General features: G+C 39.0%; 1 protein-coding gene across 1 annotated transcript in view; it reads left to right on the forward strand.

The window, feature by feature from the left end:
- Positions 1-341: 341 nt before the first annotated feature.
- The window catches only part of GABRR3 (gamma-aminobutyric acid type A receptor subunit rho3), a 34549-nt gene continuing 14544 nt past the window's right edge, over positions 342-20346 (forward strand). Inside the window, exons 1-4 of the mRNA XM_056329716.1 lie at positions 342-841; positions 8331-8443; positions 18074-18141; positions 19717-19940. Coding sequence (XP_056185691.1) covers positions 714-841; positions 8331-8443; positions 18074-18141; positions 19717-19940 — 533 coding nt within the window. The 5' untranslated portion in view covers positions 342-713. The remainder of the gene's footprint in view (positions 842-8330; positions 8444-18073; positions 18142-19716; positions 19941-20346) is intronic.

Here is a 20346-nt window from a genome sequence, read left to right on the forward strand (position 1 = left end):
CCAAATGTTATTGGAGAATATTGAAAAAACACTTCATTTTTAGTTTGGACTTTTTCCATGATATTGTGTTATTCAAAAGTAGTTCTGTATCTATAGGCAAAATGCTTGATACTGCAGATCACAGAAACTGAAATGATGTTAATGGTTGGGAAGACAATACAATGTAGCCAGTTAATGAAAGAGCTTGATCTGTACAGAAAATTATTTTGAGCAGATACAAACATATATAGAAAGCAAGATTAATTTAGAGACCTTTGTCATTAAAGCAGATTTTTCTATGGTTTTGTGCGGGATTTAAGGGGGATTAAATGTTTGACATCACTTTGCCTGCACAGGCTATGTTGAAGAGGTTACTGAGCGGGTGATGGAGAATTCAAATATGCGCCTGTGCTGAAAGAGTGGAAGCAATGGATCAGATGGCAGCCTGGCCAAACAAATTGCTGTATCGACTACTTTTCTAAAAGCAAGGTGCTTCTGGTTTGACAGCAGATGCCGCAGGGATGTAGAGCTGAAGGAATACTTATGATTTGCCAAAATATGAGGGAAACTGGGCGAGGACATCAGAACTGGGATGCCCCCATCTTCTGTCTTCAGTGATGCCTTGCTTCATGTGCATCCTTTGTATGCTATGCTGTTTCTAAACAGTAAAACCACTAAAAATAAAAAGTCAGCAAGGTGGATTGGCTGATCAGTGCATCTCTCTTCTGAAAGAGATGGTCCTGGTCATGAAACTTCTGTTCCTTACCTGTCTGTGGCCAACAGCAGTGCTACACAGTTCTCAAAGTCAGCATCACCATCTTCATCATCGGCAACAATTCTCATTCTTAAGAAGGCATAACAGGTAAGCAATATACTCTGTCTGTGTTCATCTGATAGACATTATGCTGTCAACAACCTTTCAATGGACCCTTTTTGTTCACTGTCCTGTTTTGCCAGTTTCTGGATTTATAGTATGCATAGTATTGATAGGGTGTTCCCAAAACAGGAATGGTGAACTGTTAGTTAGTTTTCCATAACCAGACATTTCATATTGTGATTTCATGAATGCTTCATATATATGCAGGAATGTATACACTGACACCCACAGACAGCTCTTTTAACTTGTGTGATAGCAGGCTACTGTTGCGATAGTACTGTCGTGATGTACCAAGTATTCTTGCCCTCTCACTTCCATTACAAGAAGCAGAAATGCCTTCCAAAGTTCTATGCGAGCATTATAAAGTGACTTCCATTACCTGAACAGCAGAGTAGCTGTCAAGATACAGAAGACATTTTTATGGCACTAAATGTGGTGAATTGTAACTTATTTGTAAAGATGACACAGTGTGTTCCCTTTCTGGAATGTGCTTGTGCTTTTAGACATTTAATAGATTTAGACATCTCTATTCTTAGTCTTTTCAATCAAGTAGCTGGTTTAAAATGAATAATCATACAAAGGTTTTTACATGTAAATTTCTGTGCAAAGTGTTAGTGCTTTTTCCCCACAAATGCAATTTCACATCTGCCATGTGAGGTCTCTGAACCTGTTTCCAGATTAATCTAATAGTATGTGAACAGACCAATGACTGCCAGTGGTAATCCAAGCAAAATCTCTGTTGGGAGGTAGAAGAAATTGTAACAAGTAGCTCCATTTAAGGAAGGAGAAGGGATACAACTGTAAGATTTTTCTAGGTACTTGACCCCCTATTAGAATGAGCAGGGGAGCTCACAGTTTATTCATACAATATCACATGTGGAGGAAAAGTAACATAAGTGGACTCCTCTGATGTGTTTAAACTGGGTTTTTTTCAAGTTACATGCTTTGCAGCAGGTGTACCGCTGTTTACCTTCTGTATCACTTCTTGTGTGATAATCCAGCAGTGACATATCTCTGAATCCCTACGTGTCTTGATAAAATCACATTTAAGCAATACAAGGCAACAGAACATATCCCACTGACACAATGGAGGTGCCTGGAGATGCTATATCGCTCAGTACCTCTGGATTTCAGTTCAAGGTCATAAGTTCCAGTTTGGTCTAAGCCAAAAGCTCATTAAAAGAATGGCTGTTCAGCAGACTGTTTTAAACTCACCGACAGTTTTGGAGTGAGTGCTGGTGCACTTACATTTGTAGTAACAAAACAAAATAAACAGAACTAGCCCTAATATCAACATAAGGTCTAATCTGGTCTTTGTTAGTCTCAGAAAGCAGTCGAGAATCAAATGGAAACAGAATAAAATACCTTCTTATTGCTGTCGTGTTAAGGAAGGTCTATTTTAAGCTCAGCTGATACACTTTTGTCAGTGGTAAAAGGGAAGCATATGTTGCTGTTGTTTGCATTTAGCCTGTTCCGCAATAGCTGAGAGGAATCGCTCCATCACTGACATAAAAAATCACAAAGCATGAGAGAAGCCTGGTGGTAGGAGACAGCATATTGTGCGGCATCCTGCTGGCCATCCTTTGCTGGCCTCTTGCCACAGGACAGCAGTAACAATACTAGCACAGTGTCCTCTCCACCTTCACCGATCTTTGCTAATACATACAAATGGATCCATACGACAATCCTGTGAGACAGGCAGAAGTGTGTTAACAGAAGGGAAGAATAGGAACATGGAGGAACGCCAGGACTGCACTCTCAGCTGATGCTGACCAGTGTAGCAGTTTTCTTTACACAAGGCAGTGCTTTGGCCTTCCATGTCTTCATTTCTTAGGTCCTGGTGATTTGGAAGTGGGAAGAATACTGCAGAATCTGAGCCACAGAAGATCCCACGGCTTAACAGCTGCAAATCAGCTTTTCTGTGGAAACGATCCAAATACATTTAATTTCTCTTTGTTTGATTCTCTGTTTTTTTTCTAAAGGCAGCATTATCCTTCAGTACGTTGCAACAGGGTCTGACTTTCCACCAGCCTCTTTTTCTTTCTGGGGAAAAATCTTTCAGCCAGCACTAGGGCTATTAGGGACACAGCTGACAGATGGCCTTGGTTAAATGGGTGGCCTTTTAAAAAAGAATCCCATGTGAAAATGTTACTTAACCTACAAGTTCCACCATTCTAATAGAGTAACCCAATTCTCCCCCCAAAGCTATTTGTCTGCATTCTCTTGTAAAGAAGATTTTAAAGCATTAACCAAAAGTACATGAGAAAGAGATTATTCTCGTGGTCCATTTCCTACAGCAAAGAACAAAGCATTTGACTGTCAAAATATTAGGCTTTTTGACAGTACATGTTGCTGATGTGACTGAACACTTAGAAATGCATTTTTATGTGTGTGAGAGAGAACTGTGCAGTTTTGATTATTACATTTATCTGGGATTCAAGATTTGATCAATGTGTTTAAATGTTTGAGATGACACTGCTGTGCAACTCCACAGGCTCTCCTGGGAATAAGAGTTCTGTGACTTGTACTGATTGGCTACCTTTGATTTGGTAGTAGCTAGAGTATCTTGGGGACACTGGAAAGAAGTTTACGGCCATTAAATCTAAGCTATTCTTTTCATGAAAGGGTCCTTCATAGTACTATTTTCATAAACTTACCTAGTTTCTTTCTGAATATGATGAGATTTTTTTTCCCCCACTACCTCCATATTGCAGCAATAAAGGAAGTGTGGTATCCTGGATATGAAACTTGTGTAACTGAAACCAAAACCTTTCCTAACTATCCTTCCCAAGGCACAAGTTTCCAATTTTTCAAAATCCATTGTGATGAGGTGCTGGAAATGTGTTTATGTCTTTGTAAATACCCAGAGGTGCTTCAGCCTTCCTCCAGGCTCCTACCAAGAACTTTTACCATTTCATTAGTTATGCAGGCATTAAAACAGAAGAACAGCCATGCAGGATCTTACCAAAGGTCCATGTACTGTAGTGACATGTTTCTAACAAGGGCTGTAAGCACAAGTTTGGAAGAATAAGGACAGGGCAAACAATAAGACATTTCCCCCCAGTACTCCCACCCGTATCCAGTCACCAGATGTCCCTCAGAGACTTCCCGTGTTAGATATAATTTCTGGAGATTTAGTGACCTTCAGTGGATTTCTTTTCCATTAACTTGTCTGATTCCCCCTTGAACCAGCATAAACTTGTGATAACCTGGTAGGTTAAAGACAACCAGCTAGGATACTAAACACATAAATCCTGTGAATGCTACTGGTTATGGAACTACGTGAATGGCATTATGTGGTTAAATGCTTTAACCAAAACCGGTCCAAGTACCCTTGAGCAGACCTTTGACCTTCCATTCACTATTAGGTATTCAAGGTTAGGTAGGAGCAGCTAAATTTGTCTTTAAAAGCCTGCAACATCTTTGCCCACTGTTAAAGAATTCTGAATTGGTTGCTTTGGTTTTGTAGGCAGTGACTAACTGCTCTTTGAGAGCTCTGTCAGATACCAAGGCACTGGGCCATGAGTCCATATAACAGTATTGGGAAGTGTCTGAAGAGTATCTCTCACTGGTTTTCATCCAAAGAGCTAGCGCTTCCATTAACTTCCTGGCGTGTCTTCCCTATGTGATCTGAAGCACTTAAAGTGCTGTTTATAACCCCTGTTGGAGTTTAATTATAGATTACTATTTCACTTGCGTAATGTAAAATGTTGCCTGGAATACAGCTGTGGTGAGCACAGCTATTATAACTTGGAGCAGTAGTTTCCTGAGTGTGTGCCTCGCTGAGACCAACAAAATCCTATTAATCATTGCTCAGATCTATGCTGATACCAAGCCATCTTTCAGAGTTCCCTTTGTTACTACTAACTCAGGTAGGTAAAGAGAGGTTTCTTCTCCTTAGGTGCATGTATTCTGCTGATGCATGCATCTGTTGATTTCACAAAAATTTCTTCACCAGAAGCGTTGTCCTGAATTGGAACAGGCTGCCCAGGAAATTGGTTGAGTTACCATCCCTGGAGGTATTTAAAAGACCTGTAGGTGTGGCACTTCAGAGACATGGTTTAGTGGTGGACTTGGCAGTGTTGGGTTAATGGTTGAACTTGAAGATCATAAGGGTCTTTTCCAACCTAAACAATTCTGTGATTCTGTGTAGGCTTTTCCTCTCAAACACCACAGCCTAACATCTGCCATACGATGAATGCGCAGAATCGATGACTGCATTTAGACTCCTAGGTTACAGTCCACTGGCCAAAGCTGCATGATAAAGAGACCAGGGTGCCAGGCCACCAAAATATAATCTGTATCTTTGCTGTGCTTCTGCAAGAATGAAAAGTGTATCTCGACTGAACTCGGGAAGGTTTTCTGAGACCTACACTACTTAGATCTGTCTCTTCTTTTCAATGGGATTGGTGCCATGGGAAGGAGCACTCAAGAAAACATCTGCTGATGATTTCACAATGCTGTAGGGCTGATCAATAGTTAGATATGGGTCTAGAGTTGCTTGGGAGTAAACAAATATATACATGAGACTCCTTGAAGCGTCAGTTAAATAACTGTAATGCTGCAGTGAGAACAATTTAATACTGTAACTCTTAGCGAAAGAGCAACATCTGGAGTCCAGATGCTGATGTTAAAGGAGTATCTGCTAGAGAACACTTTTATCCTTGGGTGGGGGAAGCAGTCAAGAAGGAGCAAAAATGCGAAGCAGAAGTGTATTTGATACAGAATTTTTTATGGATTTTGTCTAAGTTTTGGTACCTTTACACATGCAGTGTTACCAGTGTCCATAAAATTAATTCCAAGTACCGTAAGCATATATCTCTGCCTGTAATCCTATTTTCCTTTGAAACAAAAAAAATAATCTGCCAAAGGAAGGTATTGAAGAAAAGATGTAGCATGTTTGTAATGCAAGTGCTATTCTGACCCCTGCAAGATCTTGCCTAGCTTGAACAACCACTTTTGATAGCAGCTAGAAATAATTATACGCACCCCACCATTTGTATATCAAACATCAGCTTGAAGAGGCTGTTCAACTAAGCGGGCACAAAGGATGCTTTGCATTTAGGCAGCATTTCTGTTTATTTTATCCTCATCCAGGGAAACAGAAGGAATATAAAAATCCCATAATATCTCTTCTCAGTGGCTCATTAAAAAAAGAATTCCTGCTCTGGTAGCTTATGTTTTGCCTCTTCTGACTAGGGAAAGTCTTCCTCAGTCACATCCTTGTTTCTTGTAAGAAGTTGCAGTAGATGTATCATCGTTTTAGCCTGCTTCTTCCAGTGAAATCACCGGAGCATCAAACAGATAATTTCCTTGGCATATCCAATGACAAATAACCTAATGCTTCCAAACTGTATTAGCTGTGCCATGGCATTCAGAACATAATTCATCATTTTCTCTTATACTGGTTCCCAAGCAGCAAAATTTCCTCATATACCTATTGCAGACCATTGTAGGTGTTCAGTTCTACTGCCCATTCTACTCTGATACAGGTTTTCTCTGTAGTGATTTTAATTCTCTGAAGCATGGGGTTTCATTTTAGCATCCACATAATTTTCATACAGAGACGACTAAAGTCTGTATTTGAAATGCCTGATGGGTGTTCTGATTGCCCTGGTAATTTGGTTCAGACACTGCCAGAAACATTCAGGAATACTAAGGTAAGTTAATTTGTTCAAGCCCAACAGTTCTGAACAGCCCAGCAGCCACCTCAGTCTTCCAGTAACATAGCATTTTCAAAAGTAAGTTCCTGGGCTTTGTTATTAAGAAAAAAAGGGGGGAAGGGGGGGGGGGGGGAAGTAAATACAGGTATCCCATATTCTATACCTTGTCTTAAGCAGTATTTGACTACAGGGCAAACCTTCAGAACAGACATCTATCATTCAGTCTAAAGTAATAATTAGAGTTGCTATCAGCAAAGTCCCAGCGTATCACAGAAGGCATGAAAGAAATTGCCTAGGGAGAGTCCCTTGCCTGTGGCAAAGCAGCTGTATTTAAGTCATTCCTACAGATAGATGTCTAACCTATTCTTAAATAGCCCCAGTGAAAGGAGTCTGAAAACCTGCCCAAGCAATATGTTCCCTTGTTTCACTGTTGTCACCATGAGAAAGGTGTTCCTAATGTGTACCATCCATCTGTCTTCTTGCCACTGCTTATCCTACTGGGGAGCGGACACGCAGCAAAGGGCCCTGTAAAAGCTCATGATGTGTTCTGAAGACTGTGATATGTTCCCTCAGTCTTCTCCCTCTAAATTAAACTACGCAAGTTCTTACCTCTCCTGCAGTGGGGGCCCAAAGCTGGGTGTAATTCTGTAGCTAAGGGATGGCTGGTTCTGTTACTACTTGGGGCCATCCACTTAAAGCAGAACATGCAACGAGAGGTGGAAACTTAAGGAGACACCACAGCATTTTCCTTATAGCAGAACCAAAGAGTCTAATGGATTCTTTCTAAAGCCTGTGCCCCACAGTTGCCAGATCTGGCTGTAGATCTTGTCTGTGTTTACACCCAATACCTTTGTGATACGGGCACATACCAGACCCCTCTGCTGTCTGTGCCATGGTTTCTGTTTATAGAAAAAATGCATTGTGATGGGCATCTGTTGTTCATTTTAAATGCAGGCTCAGCCCATGAGATTTCCATCTGGAGAGTTCAAGTCCATTCTTAGGCATGTGATTTTCCCAGTGGAATTTGGGATATTGTGCAGCATGTTCTGCAAAGGGAAGAAAGTTAGCAACAGTCACCAGAAAGAAGTACAGAATTCATGGTGTCCTGCTGAGAGCACAGGTTCATCTGTGCTGCCTTGGTGCTACGTAGAGGCTCAGTTATGTGTGGCATGGGGAAAAATGCAGAGACAGGACTCCTGATGCAAAGGAGTGCTGTGCGTGTGAGCAGCAAATAAGGGATGAGCTAACGAGTAATTTGGCCAAATCTGTGTGATGTTTAAGAGGATCTCCAAAGACAAGTCCCTGGATCTAAGACCATTGATTTCTGAGCCCTTCTGATAAATTATTGACTCATGGGAGCTGCTAGGCAAAACAAAATAATAAAATAAAATATTTACAATAAAAAGTATATTTGTCTGTGTCATGGATAATGTATGAAGTGGTTTAAAAACATGGACACATGGTGTTACTTCCAAGTCTGAGTTGCAATGGTTATATGAATAATATTTTTTCAAACAGCTATAATCTCTTGTATAATGATAGATACAATCTCTGAGTGGAACAGAAAAAGCGCTAGGTGTTCTGGGACTTTCTAGATATCATTGGTGTTCCTCATGGAGCTGGGCACCCTCTTACCTGATTTCCCTACCTTTCCCAATATAACTTTCTCCAACTTTATTAGCACAGTTTTTTCCCTTATCATACCAGATTCAACCATCCAGTATTCTTGGGTCCCTGCTTCATTTAACTAGAACTCTGAATGTCAGACAGAAAAAAATATGAGGTTTCTTACTATTTTTTTTTAAACATAGCAAACGAGAAATTAAAATGAGGAAACTTGACAGCACCAAAGTACGGCCACTTAAGTCTGAACAGCTTCTTCACATAGAGGACCATGACTTTGCACTGAGACCTGGATTTGGAGGTAAGCAGCTCATGCCTGCGCTGTGCTGGTTAATAGTTTATCCTCTCTCTGGAAGTTTGCTTAAACTCTGTCCAGCAGTGTCACTTAAAATTAAATGACAGACTTAATCGCAGCTCACCTCTTCTGTTGCACTCTGCAAATAAAGAAAGAAGAAATCCAGAAATACTTGAAGGCAAGGGACATTTTTGTGTTTAGCATATCAATAGCAGAAACTGTTTAAATTGTCCCCTTTTCAGAACTAATTTTAAAAATATTAGAATGAGATTCTTTGAGAACAGTGATTAAGGTATCCCTGTAAACTGCATAGTCTAGTAGCAATTAGCAAATTAGTCATCAAATTTGTTTTGTGAGATTGAAATGAACCATCAATTCTTAAATCTGCTCTACAAAATTAAAAAAACTACCCACAGGCCTTCAGTTTATTACCATGTTGTTTCTGTGTTGTTGGGCTCTGTGATGATTATTTCTTCATTTAACGAAATTGCATTGGATAAAGGAAGTATTCAATGGGATGTTCACAGTTTGGATTCAATTTTGAGTCTCCTGCATGAAAGGTAAAATGAGAAAGCTGTCCCACTAATAAGCTTTGTCTGAGCCTTTGTGTCACCATTTCTGTGTTCACGATTCATGAAAATAGACTGAACTGCTCTGGATTAAGACAAAATAAAATATATGAGGACCAATAATCAGCTGTGTAAACAAACATAAATCTGGCAGGCTAGCTGAAGTCTGTGGAGCTATTCTTGTTGACACCAGTTGCTGGGACCTGGGGCATGCCGGGAGAGAGACCTGGGGTAAGAGAAGAGCCTCTCTGGATGCACTGGGAGAATGTGAAATGGTTTCTTGTTACCCTAGAAATTCTGTCTCATCAGAGAGCAAAAGTCTTGCCTGATTTTGAACAATAGTTGAGATACATCTGTTTCTTGACCACAAAAGTTAGGATTACCTCTTGCCTAATACCTGTCTAGTCTAATATCTATTAGTCTGGACATCTTGTTACCACCTGCTTTGCCACACAAGGAATTTAAATTTTTGAGTGTCATCTTAGAGAGGAAGTAGCATTTCCATGATAGCAAACAACAGTTTGGGATGTACTTTATCGCTGGATCATCCCAGAAAGCAATACTTATGATGTACATAAAAGCAGCTTTCAGAATATACCCTGTGATCTGGCAGATGTAATTTTCCACAGGCAGTGAGGATTTTTTTACACCCAGCAAATCTGTACCAGGCTTTTTCCCCTTGTCCTTTTATTTTCAGATGACTAGTCATAGAGCCCATTCAATTCCTATTGAAGCCAGCTGTAGTTTTTCCACTGACTTCATTGCACAGGCCTCTCAATAATCACTGTGCCATGGGTGTGATTTCAGCTGTACTCCTGTCTCTCAGAAATAGCTTTCAGCAGAAGAGTGCATCAGCTTTGCTTCTCTTCTATCATCCACACGCCATAGTGGCATGGGAGACGCTTTTTTCAGTCACATCCAATAGTTTACATGCTTCCAAATTTTCAGAACTCTCTTAATATGTGGCACAGGTAGGTGTGAATCTCTCTAAGACTAAAACGTAGATCCATTAACATTTTTACAGCACACAGTGAAAAAAGTCTCTAGCAAAATGAATGTAGATCCCAAATTTTACTCCATTATTCCTATCTTACCATTGATTTCAGTGATGTTACAGTGGTAAAGGATGGTTTGTTTTTCACAAGAGGCAGGTTAAGAAGGCAGCAGCAGAGAGTTAGTACACAGGTGTGACCTCATCAGACGACAAAACACACCAACTGAAACACAGATCTGAATAACATACCCAGAATTATTTTATGACAGCAGAGACAGAGAACAGGTTTCTGTGAAGAACACTGGTGATTAAGTGTGCAGCAGAAGGAAACTTAACTAGAGGAGAAGGTGAAATTAGAGATACCATTGCTACAGTCATTGCCACGGCAGTTGTAACATAGCCCTGAACCACATAAAGACTTACAACACTGCAGCTTTATGTATTTAAAGCAGGTGAAGTTTTGGGTTTGTTTTTATCAAATCTAATGAAGCATTTCAGTATTGTCATTCATAAGGGGCTTGTATCTGTCACATGCCACAGTGCATGATTTATTCAGCTCAGCACAATGCATCAATTCACAATTCTGATGGGAAAAAAAAAAACCCAGGTCAAAACAGCTGGGTGAAAACTAAGTATTTTAAAATCATTCTTTACCTTTAGAAGAGGGGAATTCTTTTGCCCTCTCCTATACCCCATTGTGATATGCTGGGTATGTCAGGGAGTTGGAATGACAGATTTTATTAATCTGGCTCCACTGTGCCCCTTTCTCTGAGGTCAATCATCCTTTGCACCTGTTTGGGAGAAAAAGCATCTGGAAAATTCATGCTGTTTTGAACCTCCTGGAGATCCCTCAGTTCAGGGAACTCTTAAATCTGGCTTGTTTGATTTCATTTAGCCCCACACATGCAAAGTAAATGAGGCAGACTACAGGATCCAGAGATTTTAGTATTTATAATTAAGTAACAAAGAAAAACCAGAGACAGCACATCCTGAATTTGACTTGTAAACTGAGCAAATGTGCACAGGAAAAAAACTGGAGGAAATGAATGTAGAACTCTTGGATACTGATGCTATCAGCTGCAGTGTTACTGGAAATAATTGTGACTTTGCTTACATGACTGGTTCCTTTCTCATGAAATTGTATCATTGATCTGTGGAGATAAGAATCCCTTTTTTGACTAAATGGACACAACTCCATTTGAGTGTTATTTACATTCTTCTGCGGTTGCAATGCCATTCCAGCTGTACAGTCAGAATTTGACTCTCTGACTGTTGTTTTCAAAATTTAGTCCTGACCTTGTCCATTTATTAAGAGATTAGCGATCAAAGTCTGAGAAGCATATTGTGTCAAGAGGAAGCAAAACCAACAAGCTGTTTCTACATTTTTGCTATAGACATGTTACTTTGTCTGCAGTTCATTATACAGTGAAGTTAAGTGAAGCAAACCAGTAATTCAGTACATCCAAACATTCTTAAAAAAACCTAAACTTACATTGTTAAACTGCACTTATTCCCAAGGCCAGGATCTTGGGTTGTTGTTTGGGGTGGGCAGGTGGTTGGGTTTTTTTTCTTTCCTGGATTTTTTTCTTTTGTTTTGTTTTGTTGTTGCCTTCTATGTAATGTCATAATCCAATTTGCTTTGGAAGTCTCCAACAGGTGGACCCCTGCTGATGCAAACAGATGTGGAGCAGCATAGTGATTTGATTAATTCCACTAGATATTGGACTAGGAGTATGGATGTTTCCTATGCTCAAACAGCTTTACCAACTGCATCAGTGAACATTGTAGGAATTACGTTTAATCCTTGCTGCTTCCAGAAGCACTGATACAGGCCAGGAGATGGGTATGAGAGGGGTCCTGCAATGGTATAATATTGCTTGCCAGTTCTGGCAAGGCTGTCTGTCTGCATAGGTCCTACTAAAGGAAACAGAAGACTGTCAGTAGACTCAGAATCAGGTCTTTTCATGACTTATATATCTTCATACTACTATGGTGAAAGTACTTCAACTGATTTTTCAGTAGCCTGATAAACTGATAATCTGTGAGCAGATAGCTTAAGTTTGGGCTGGAGAAAAAGTAAGAAATTACATTATGTTGCCAGCACTTCTTGGAATGGTCATCCCCGTGTTTTAAACTCAGTAAGAAACGGTAAGCACAGGCCAAAAACAGCCAACGAGCAGAGACTTCTAGCAGCTCAGATCTGAGAGCTGTGATGCAGGCTGCCTTAGCAGCCAAAACTGTATACATTGAGAGAGGTATTAAAGCAGATCCTTTGAAATGCTTTAAAGTTACTTTCTTTGCTACTACACATCTATTTGCGTATATCCTATTATTTTCTGAACAATCTTATTTCGAAATACTGGCAGAAGTCATTGGTGTGAGCTCTTGGTTTCCTGAGTTCTATCTTCACTTACTAAAAATTAACATTGCCATTAAAAAAAATCATAGACTAGCATATAGAGGAGGCCATTCTTTTATTTCTCTGTACCTTGGTTTTCCTGACAGTAAAACACTTCCATGCACTCTCTGAACTGTTTTAGAGTCTAAAGGTTATGGAACCACATGATCATTGTCACTGTGTACATGCAAGTCCTTACTGTGTATATATATATATTTGTGTATAAATATATATTGAAGTATGACAAATTTATTTTTCTTTTACATTGTGTCTTAAGGACCTGCTATTTCCTATGCTGACAGTATGTTAGTTAATGAAGTTTAAAAATCCATTATCTCTGCTTTGTCAACCGGTATAGAGAATAATAACATTAGCAAGTATTAGAAATGATGGAAAAGAATTTAGTAGCATTTAGCTGGTCAAGAATTAACATTTTTTCTAGACAATTTGCATCCCAATTCCAATTAAGCATAATCTTAATTCCTAATTTTCAGAGGATCAGAAATTCCGTTAATTTACTCCCTGTTATGTTTCCTCCCTCCTCAAGCTAAATTAGTAACATTTAAATTCATCTGAAGGTAAACGGGGGGGGGAGGGAAAGGAAAGAAAATAGCACCCAATTAATGTTCAAAAAATGCTGCAATTCTAACAACTCTTTGCCACCAAGTTGTTTTCTTTTTTGCACCACAGCCTTCCCTGAAAGGTCAGAAATATCTTCTCACTGTGGTGAAGACTCACTCTGACGAAAGTGGAATGGCTTCTTTTCTTGTGTTACTGGAAGGAGTAGCTGGGGTCCAGAACAGGAGGGAAATATTTTGGTAATTTGCAAGACCTTTAATAGGCTCCTTCGCCTGGATATTTTTTCTCTTACATTACTAATTCTTCCATTCCAAGAGTTGGCTACTGCTAATACCAGGTGCTAATATCACCTCCATTTCTTACACAAATAAGAAAGAGACAAAACCGTAACATGAAGAAAATACCATGCCAGTAATTTTCCTGTTTCAGCCATTGCCAAAGGAAAGTAAATACATCCACATAGCTTCACTTCCCTGGGGCTTGTTTACATTTGCCTCTGGTTTTCTTCCTCTACAGGCCCACAAGCCTTTTTCAGAAGAAAGGGCTCTTGTAGACCTTGATCCTTCCCTGGTCTCTGTCTTCTTCTGGGAGCTTTCTGTAAGACCTAGCTTTTTTCCAGCACACACTGTTACAAAGCCAACTGGGATACAGTGGCTGGTTTTTCTAAAGTCAACATTTCATCTTAGAGAACTTCAGGTGCAATCCGTGGTGTATTCAAAAGTCTATTACAAAAATACTATAGAATTCACTAAACCAGTCATTATTACTGTAGAAATTGATGCTAAAATGCTAAAAGGATATATTTTTTACGTAATATCCCTTCTAAAAAGGGTATTATAGAATTTACCTGCTGTACTATCTATTAAAAAAATTCCATGCTCATCAAGGAATTCTTTTGCCATGTTTAAACCTTTAAAATAAAAGACTGGAAATGGCTTGTGTGAAGATAAGCCCATCTGAAAACAATTCTGTTTTTTCTGCTGAGGAGTAATTATCTTGAAAATCTGTGGAGCCTCCATTGCGAAAATCACTAATCCCTCTAAAATAATGATTTATAGCAACGCTCTGAAGCAACTGAAGCTGCTCAGTTTAATAACAAAATCCTCTCTGCCATCCACAGTTTTGTCAAACTGGGAAATAAAAATACAGCTTTGCTCAGGTTACTTTTTTTCAAAGTGAATTTAATGTTGTTGCCTGATGGTCAGCCAGAAATTGAAATTCTCTATATACTAGGGAGAAAGCTGTGGTACAGGCATAGAGGTAGACAAATCACTAGTCTGGCTGGTTTAGGATCCTTTCCAATGCTTATTGAAATGCTCTTTTTTAAAAACACCCAATTGTGGTAAAACATATCCAAGTGATGAAGAAATTATAGTTCTCAGCAACCTGTTCCCAGTAGTTATTTAATATTGTTTCTGGTGGAGTTGATTTTTAACCACAGAAAAAAATATTTCCAAGAAACTAAAAAGCTCAGAAGGCCTTTACCTGAGGAAGGCCAATATGTATCTTATGTGGTGGTGGTGGTGACAATATAATAATGTTTCCAGTTAGAAAAGTGAACAGCACACTGAAGTGCCCAGGGTTGCACATATATGCAATGTTTAGCGTCTTTATCGTCTACTTACATTTGTTGCTAGAGTCAGAACAGGAAGAAAATATTCGCAGCTGCTATGATCTGTCAATAATAGGTCAGGGCTGGACTTAGGGGATGTGGTTTTATAACGGTCTGTGGTAAATGCTAGACTGAACAGTATTTTCTCATTAAGCAGCATAAGTACAGTCTTTGGCCTTTCCTCAGCTAGAGAACAGGAATCTCTTTTTAAGGAGTCTGTTTCACAGTTCTAGCATTTCGACCTAATCAGGAACAAATTTCATTGTAACAGTTCCCTTTTGATTTAATTCACTTTAGAACCATCCACTGTATTTCTCCTGGCCATAGCTTTTGATCTCTTTTATGCTATTGTGTCCCCACTGACTTGGTTTTATAATAGTTCCCAACTTAGTGCAAGCCGTCCTTTCAAAGAATCAAGTGCCTCTGTGTATTTAAGTGGCGCTTACAGTTTGTATGCGTGTGACCTATAACATAAGCTGCCACTAATTTCTAGTTCTGTGATCAGTTCCTTTGTATCTGCCCAGATAAGGTCAATTATTGAATGAAGCCATGCCCACACTGGAATACGCTTGTTGGGGTAGGAAATTGTAATTTTTGCAAATCCCAAGAAAGTATTAGGACTGCCATCATCACACTTGAGTACCTGTCACTAAGAAAAACCTTTTCCTCACTACACATGATAAATGGCTTAGAAAGCCAGTCATCCTATTCTGTGATATGATTTGTGGGTAGCTCTTTGCCTGTTTGAAGAATGTTGATGGCAGACATTTAACTTTATTTGCTTTAGATTCGTGCTTGACTCAGAAACTGGTGAAGCTGTTGTTTTACATAGAGAACTGCTCCCCCCTCCTCCCCTTCCATTCCCATAATTCCATATAAATAGGACTAATCCCACTGTTTTTAACATGCTAATCAAGCAAATCATCCCCCAAAGTTTTGGTAATAGCAGTTAAGGTCAAATGTACACCCAGATATGAGCACTTCCAGTATATCCCACCACGCGCCTCTGCCATAGTCCCAGGGTAGGAGTTTGGACACACCTACAATATCAAGAAGTTGAAGCTTCATGGTGGGTTAGGTTAGATAATGCACAGTTCATCTGCCTATTTGCAGTCACTCCAAGCAACCCTGGTAACCAACAGGCATTTCCAAGTCACAAGCCACCTCCCCACAAGCTGGAACGTGCCTGTTCCACTGCATGGACTTTCAAGGGAGCCAAGGGCTGAAGCCAGATTTGTATCTTCAATGCTGTTCACTTATTTAGTCAGCTTTTGTACTGAACATGCTCCTAGGCTGGAGCACTGTGCTTCTACAGCTACCCTGCTCCCTGAGCCACCCTGCCTTGTGGACAGCTAGCTCAGGTGTCAGCTCTGCAGCCCTGCCTTGTCCTGTTTCATCACACAAACAAGGAGCTTGATAGACAACTCCTTATCTTTCTGCGGTGTTTGCATTTAAATGATGTGTGAAAGCTGTTTGTGAGTGATGTTCACATCATGTATAAATCCCACAATCACTTCTACTTAGGCTAAACCTGCCTTTAGTTTGCGAGATAGCTTAGATTTCAGTGGCAGACTGAGAAGACGACTCCACTCAGATTACAACCAGACATTTTTGCACCAGTACTTGGTACAAGTTGGTATTTAGGGTAAGTAAACTATTTGTGTGATGTGGACAAAGCAAAGACAAGAAGCAGTCAGAAATGGTTTAGGAGAGGCATAAACATTTTTATTCGTTTGTGTAAAGAAGCCTGGCTGGATATATACATTGATACTCTTGTGCATCAGCCTCTAGGGCAGATGTCTACTGCTGTCTCTATTCTCCAAAAGCAGCAGCGTTTTCCCAATTGCTGTCTAGTATTTTACTAATAAAATAATTGACGGAACTTTTCTGTCTGGAGTCCCGAATTTTGTTTTGAGCTTTGGCCAACAGCCTGAGCAATGCATTCCTTTCAGAGGCAGACGTGATTTCTGAGCCAGACAGCATAGCTCTTGTCAGTGCTGAAACATGCTCCTGTGTGCCCTGCTAACTGAACACGTTTTATCTTGCTTTCCCATGCACAATGCATCTTCATCTGTTCTGTGCAAGGTCAAACCCTCCATTAAAAAATACAAGTCAAATCAAGAGATTACAGAGCCAGATTTTAAAATACCTCAATAATAGTTCAAGATCTCTTGAACCGGTAAGAACTGGAGGCAGCTGTGTAATCCTCGAGGGCTGCTATTTTAAGGATAATTCCTAAAAGAGACACAGTATTGTGGCTGGTTATCAGGAGAGTGGTATTTCTGGACTATCTTAGCTTGACACTGATAAAAGGAAAAGACAAGAAAAAGAGCAAAAAAACCTGTTGCTATCTCCTGCTATTCAGACTTCCTTGTACTCATGTTTTGTACTGCATTTTGTACTTGAAAAATATGTAAGCTGACTATTTTAAACAAATGTAATTAGAATCCCATGTACAATAATTACTATCACTTTTCATGTCAAATGCAGAATTTTCCTCAGGGTGGGGGCATGTATGCACACATCACTCGCCCTCCTCTGTAAGGAAGTGATTAGACAATTGTTTTAGTGGAATGACTTGCTTGCTGAAAATTACACAGATACATAACCCGTATAGAACTAGATCCTTCACTCTAGATACTGTACACTGAAGAGACTGGAAATAATTTTACATTTTTCTGTATTTTTTGGTTGATTTTCAGTCATTTTATTGTAAAAATGCAAATATGGTTTTATAATTTGTTCATTCAGATCCCATTGTGTTATATGCTTACAGCTTTTTTTCAGTGGCATGAAATAGTGGGGTAGTATATAAAATAGTAATTTTTTATATATAAAATATATACAAATATTAGATATAAAATATATTCTAAAAAGTCACCTAGTGCAGTTTGGTATGTATTGTACTTGATAAATTATGCACTCAGAAAAACACCACACTCCATCACAGAACAAGCTTAGTATGTGTACAGCTTTTCCTTTAGGTAGTGAGCAGTCAATCCTTTTTCACAAATATCTGTGTCAAACTTTAGAAACAGTTAAGTAACTAAAGATAATTAGGAGGTGTAATAAATATTTTGTTTATAAATGTGGGAATAAGTATTGGAACTGGTAAGAAAGCTTTGCAATCTTTGATGTATTTGATACGTTTACTCAGCTTTTCCCTATGACAGTTCTCAATAGCACTCCAAGCAGTTCATTAGCTTTGGCGCCACAAGGAAGCTGTCACTGCTGTCCAAACTGTAATGCCAGTAACAACTAGTCTGGTTGCAAAAAGATCACTGAAGATTTTGTACTTATTTTTACAACTGTTTAACATCGGGTTTTACTTTGTTGCCATGGGCTTTCTCGATCAATTACTGAAGTGGACAGACTGTAGTAAATGCTAGGATGGGGTACTGTCTGTATGTTGCTGAAACACAGTCTTCCCTTGAAAAATATGGATATGTGCTCCTCATCCCTCTCTCATTCTGTTACATTGAAGGGTCGCCAATACCTGTGGGCATTGATGTGCAGGTAGAAAGCATTGACAGCATATCTGAAGTTGACATGGTAAGTTGGTTAGCAGAACCGGAATAAAGAATTTGAACCAAAAATTTGGGGTCTCAGAAACATCCAGCTGGATGATACAGAATAATACAGCTAAAGAAAGCAAACCCTTAAAGAACACAACCTTGCCTTGAAGCATGCAAGTTGTTCTCATTTAAACTAGTGAGTGTTTTATAAGAGCATGTGCTGAATTTCTCTCTGGACAAAAGGAACAGATCAGAGTGGATAGTGCTCTGATTTCAAAATGCCATCTATTCAGTAAGCCCCATGTACTTCTACATGAACTCTTAGTGCTCTGCGCTGATTAGTTACATTTTTATATATATAAGATATAAGATTATTATTATTATTTATAATTAGATGATGAGGCTTTATGTCCTTTGCTTCCTTTGCTTATGCAGATCTGAATATTCCCATCACTTATGGCATGGGAGGAACTATGGTCACAACAAATGGAAATAAAAAAATCACTTCCAGGAGGGAGACAGCCTCACTGCAATCAAGTACCTGTAGCATTGGAATGCAGGCTGTTCATTCCTCAGCCGAAATTGTCGCCAATAATGTCACCCAGACATTAGTGCCAAGTTTCTCCATCCTATAATAGCAGGGCAAACTAACTTTGCAAAGAGATCTCATTTACAATATCTTTTCACAGTGAGTGTAGCTCTAGTCATAGGTGTTGAGTTTCCTATGGGATCTGTCAGTATGAACCCCTGCATTCCTTTGCAAACCTATTAAAATCATAAAATCATATTATAGGGGAAGCCCCAAGTATCTTCCCAGTATTCTTACCAGAAGTAATTGTTCTACTGAGATAAATGATATCTGCTTAATAATGCAGAAGGTATGTAGGTGAGCACAGAGCAGTCAGGCTGAGCAGCGTCTCAGACTGGGTTTGCAGCATCCTCTCCATCTCTTTCCACATGTGCATTTGCAGTTATGTTATTTCCCTAAATAGGATGATAAAATATTTGTAACAATCTTTCATATTAAAAAAAAAATTGTAATTCTTGTAAAATTTGTTTACCTTTATGAAATTCATCATACTGTCTCTTTATGATGCATTTCATTCATAAATGTACTAATCTAAACCCCCTTGTGCAATATTTGTACAAAATGTACAGATTAATGGATTTTACAAATTGACCTAATGCTCATGAAGAACTCTAATCCCTTTGTAAAGGAACCACGTACAGTTCATTCTGGGAAAAGCCTGTGAAGATTTCCAGAGGAAACTTTTTTTCCCTTTGCCTTTGATTGGTTTTGAAGTTCCTTTATTGCTTCACTGATGGCCAAATCCAGCAGACCACTGGAATCTGTAAAAGTTTTATCTATATATAAATGAAGTATAAACCTCAGAATCAGCCAGCAGTGATAAGGCAAACAGCCAGTAACTCAGAGATAGTTCTGATCTATATTTAAACTCATTGAATAGCGTTTGATTCCTCTCATTAAGGATCCTCCAGATGATGTCCAGAGAAGAAATTGATCTTTTGCATGAGTTGATTATTTTGTACTGTTTTCTATTGTATGTGAATAAAACAAGCATTGTCTTCTTTCATTTTTAATTATACGAAGGACTTCACAATGACTTTATACCTCAGACATTACTGGAAGGATGAGAGACTTTCATTTCATAGTAACAAAAACAAAAGTATGACTTTTGATGGAAGATTGATAAAAAAGATCTGGGTACCCGATGTATTTTTTGTACACTCTAAAAGATCTTTCATCCATGATACAACGGTGGAAAACGTCATGCTCCGAGTATACCCTGATGGCAATGTACTCTTCAGTCTACGGTAAGAACAATACCCTTTTATAAAAAAAATACATGACTGTAATTGTGGACCAATAATCTGTACAGTGAAAAATTATTGGAAATACTTGCAGCTGAGATTCTGATGCTGGACTGGCATTAATCCCCTGGCATCAGATAATGGCAACTGGTGACCAGCGTACCAGTGGGAAAATAAATTTAGGATTGGTAACATACAGATAACATATTTTTCTGTCATTCATGTGTTGTTTCCTGTTATGGGATAACAGCAGTTTTTTCATCTATTGTAAAGAGTGCTGAAGTTTATCAAATATTAATTCATTGCCAGTTGTTTTAGCAATATTGCAGCAGTTTTACTATTGAGTACAGTAAAGCCCAAAATTATTAGCAAAGAACAAATGTGGTTTTTTTTTTTCTCTGAGTCTTTT

Source organism: Falco biarmicus, chromosome 2 (genome assembly GCF_023638135.1).
Source record: "Falco biarmicus isolate bFalBia1 chromosome 2, bFalBia1.pri, whole genome shotgun sequence".
NCBI classification, from domain to species: Eukaryota; Metazoa; Chordata; class Aves; order Falconiformes; family Falconidae; genus Falco; species Falco biarmicus.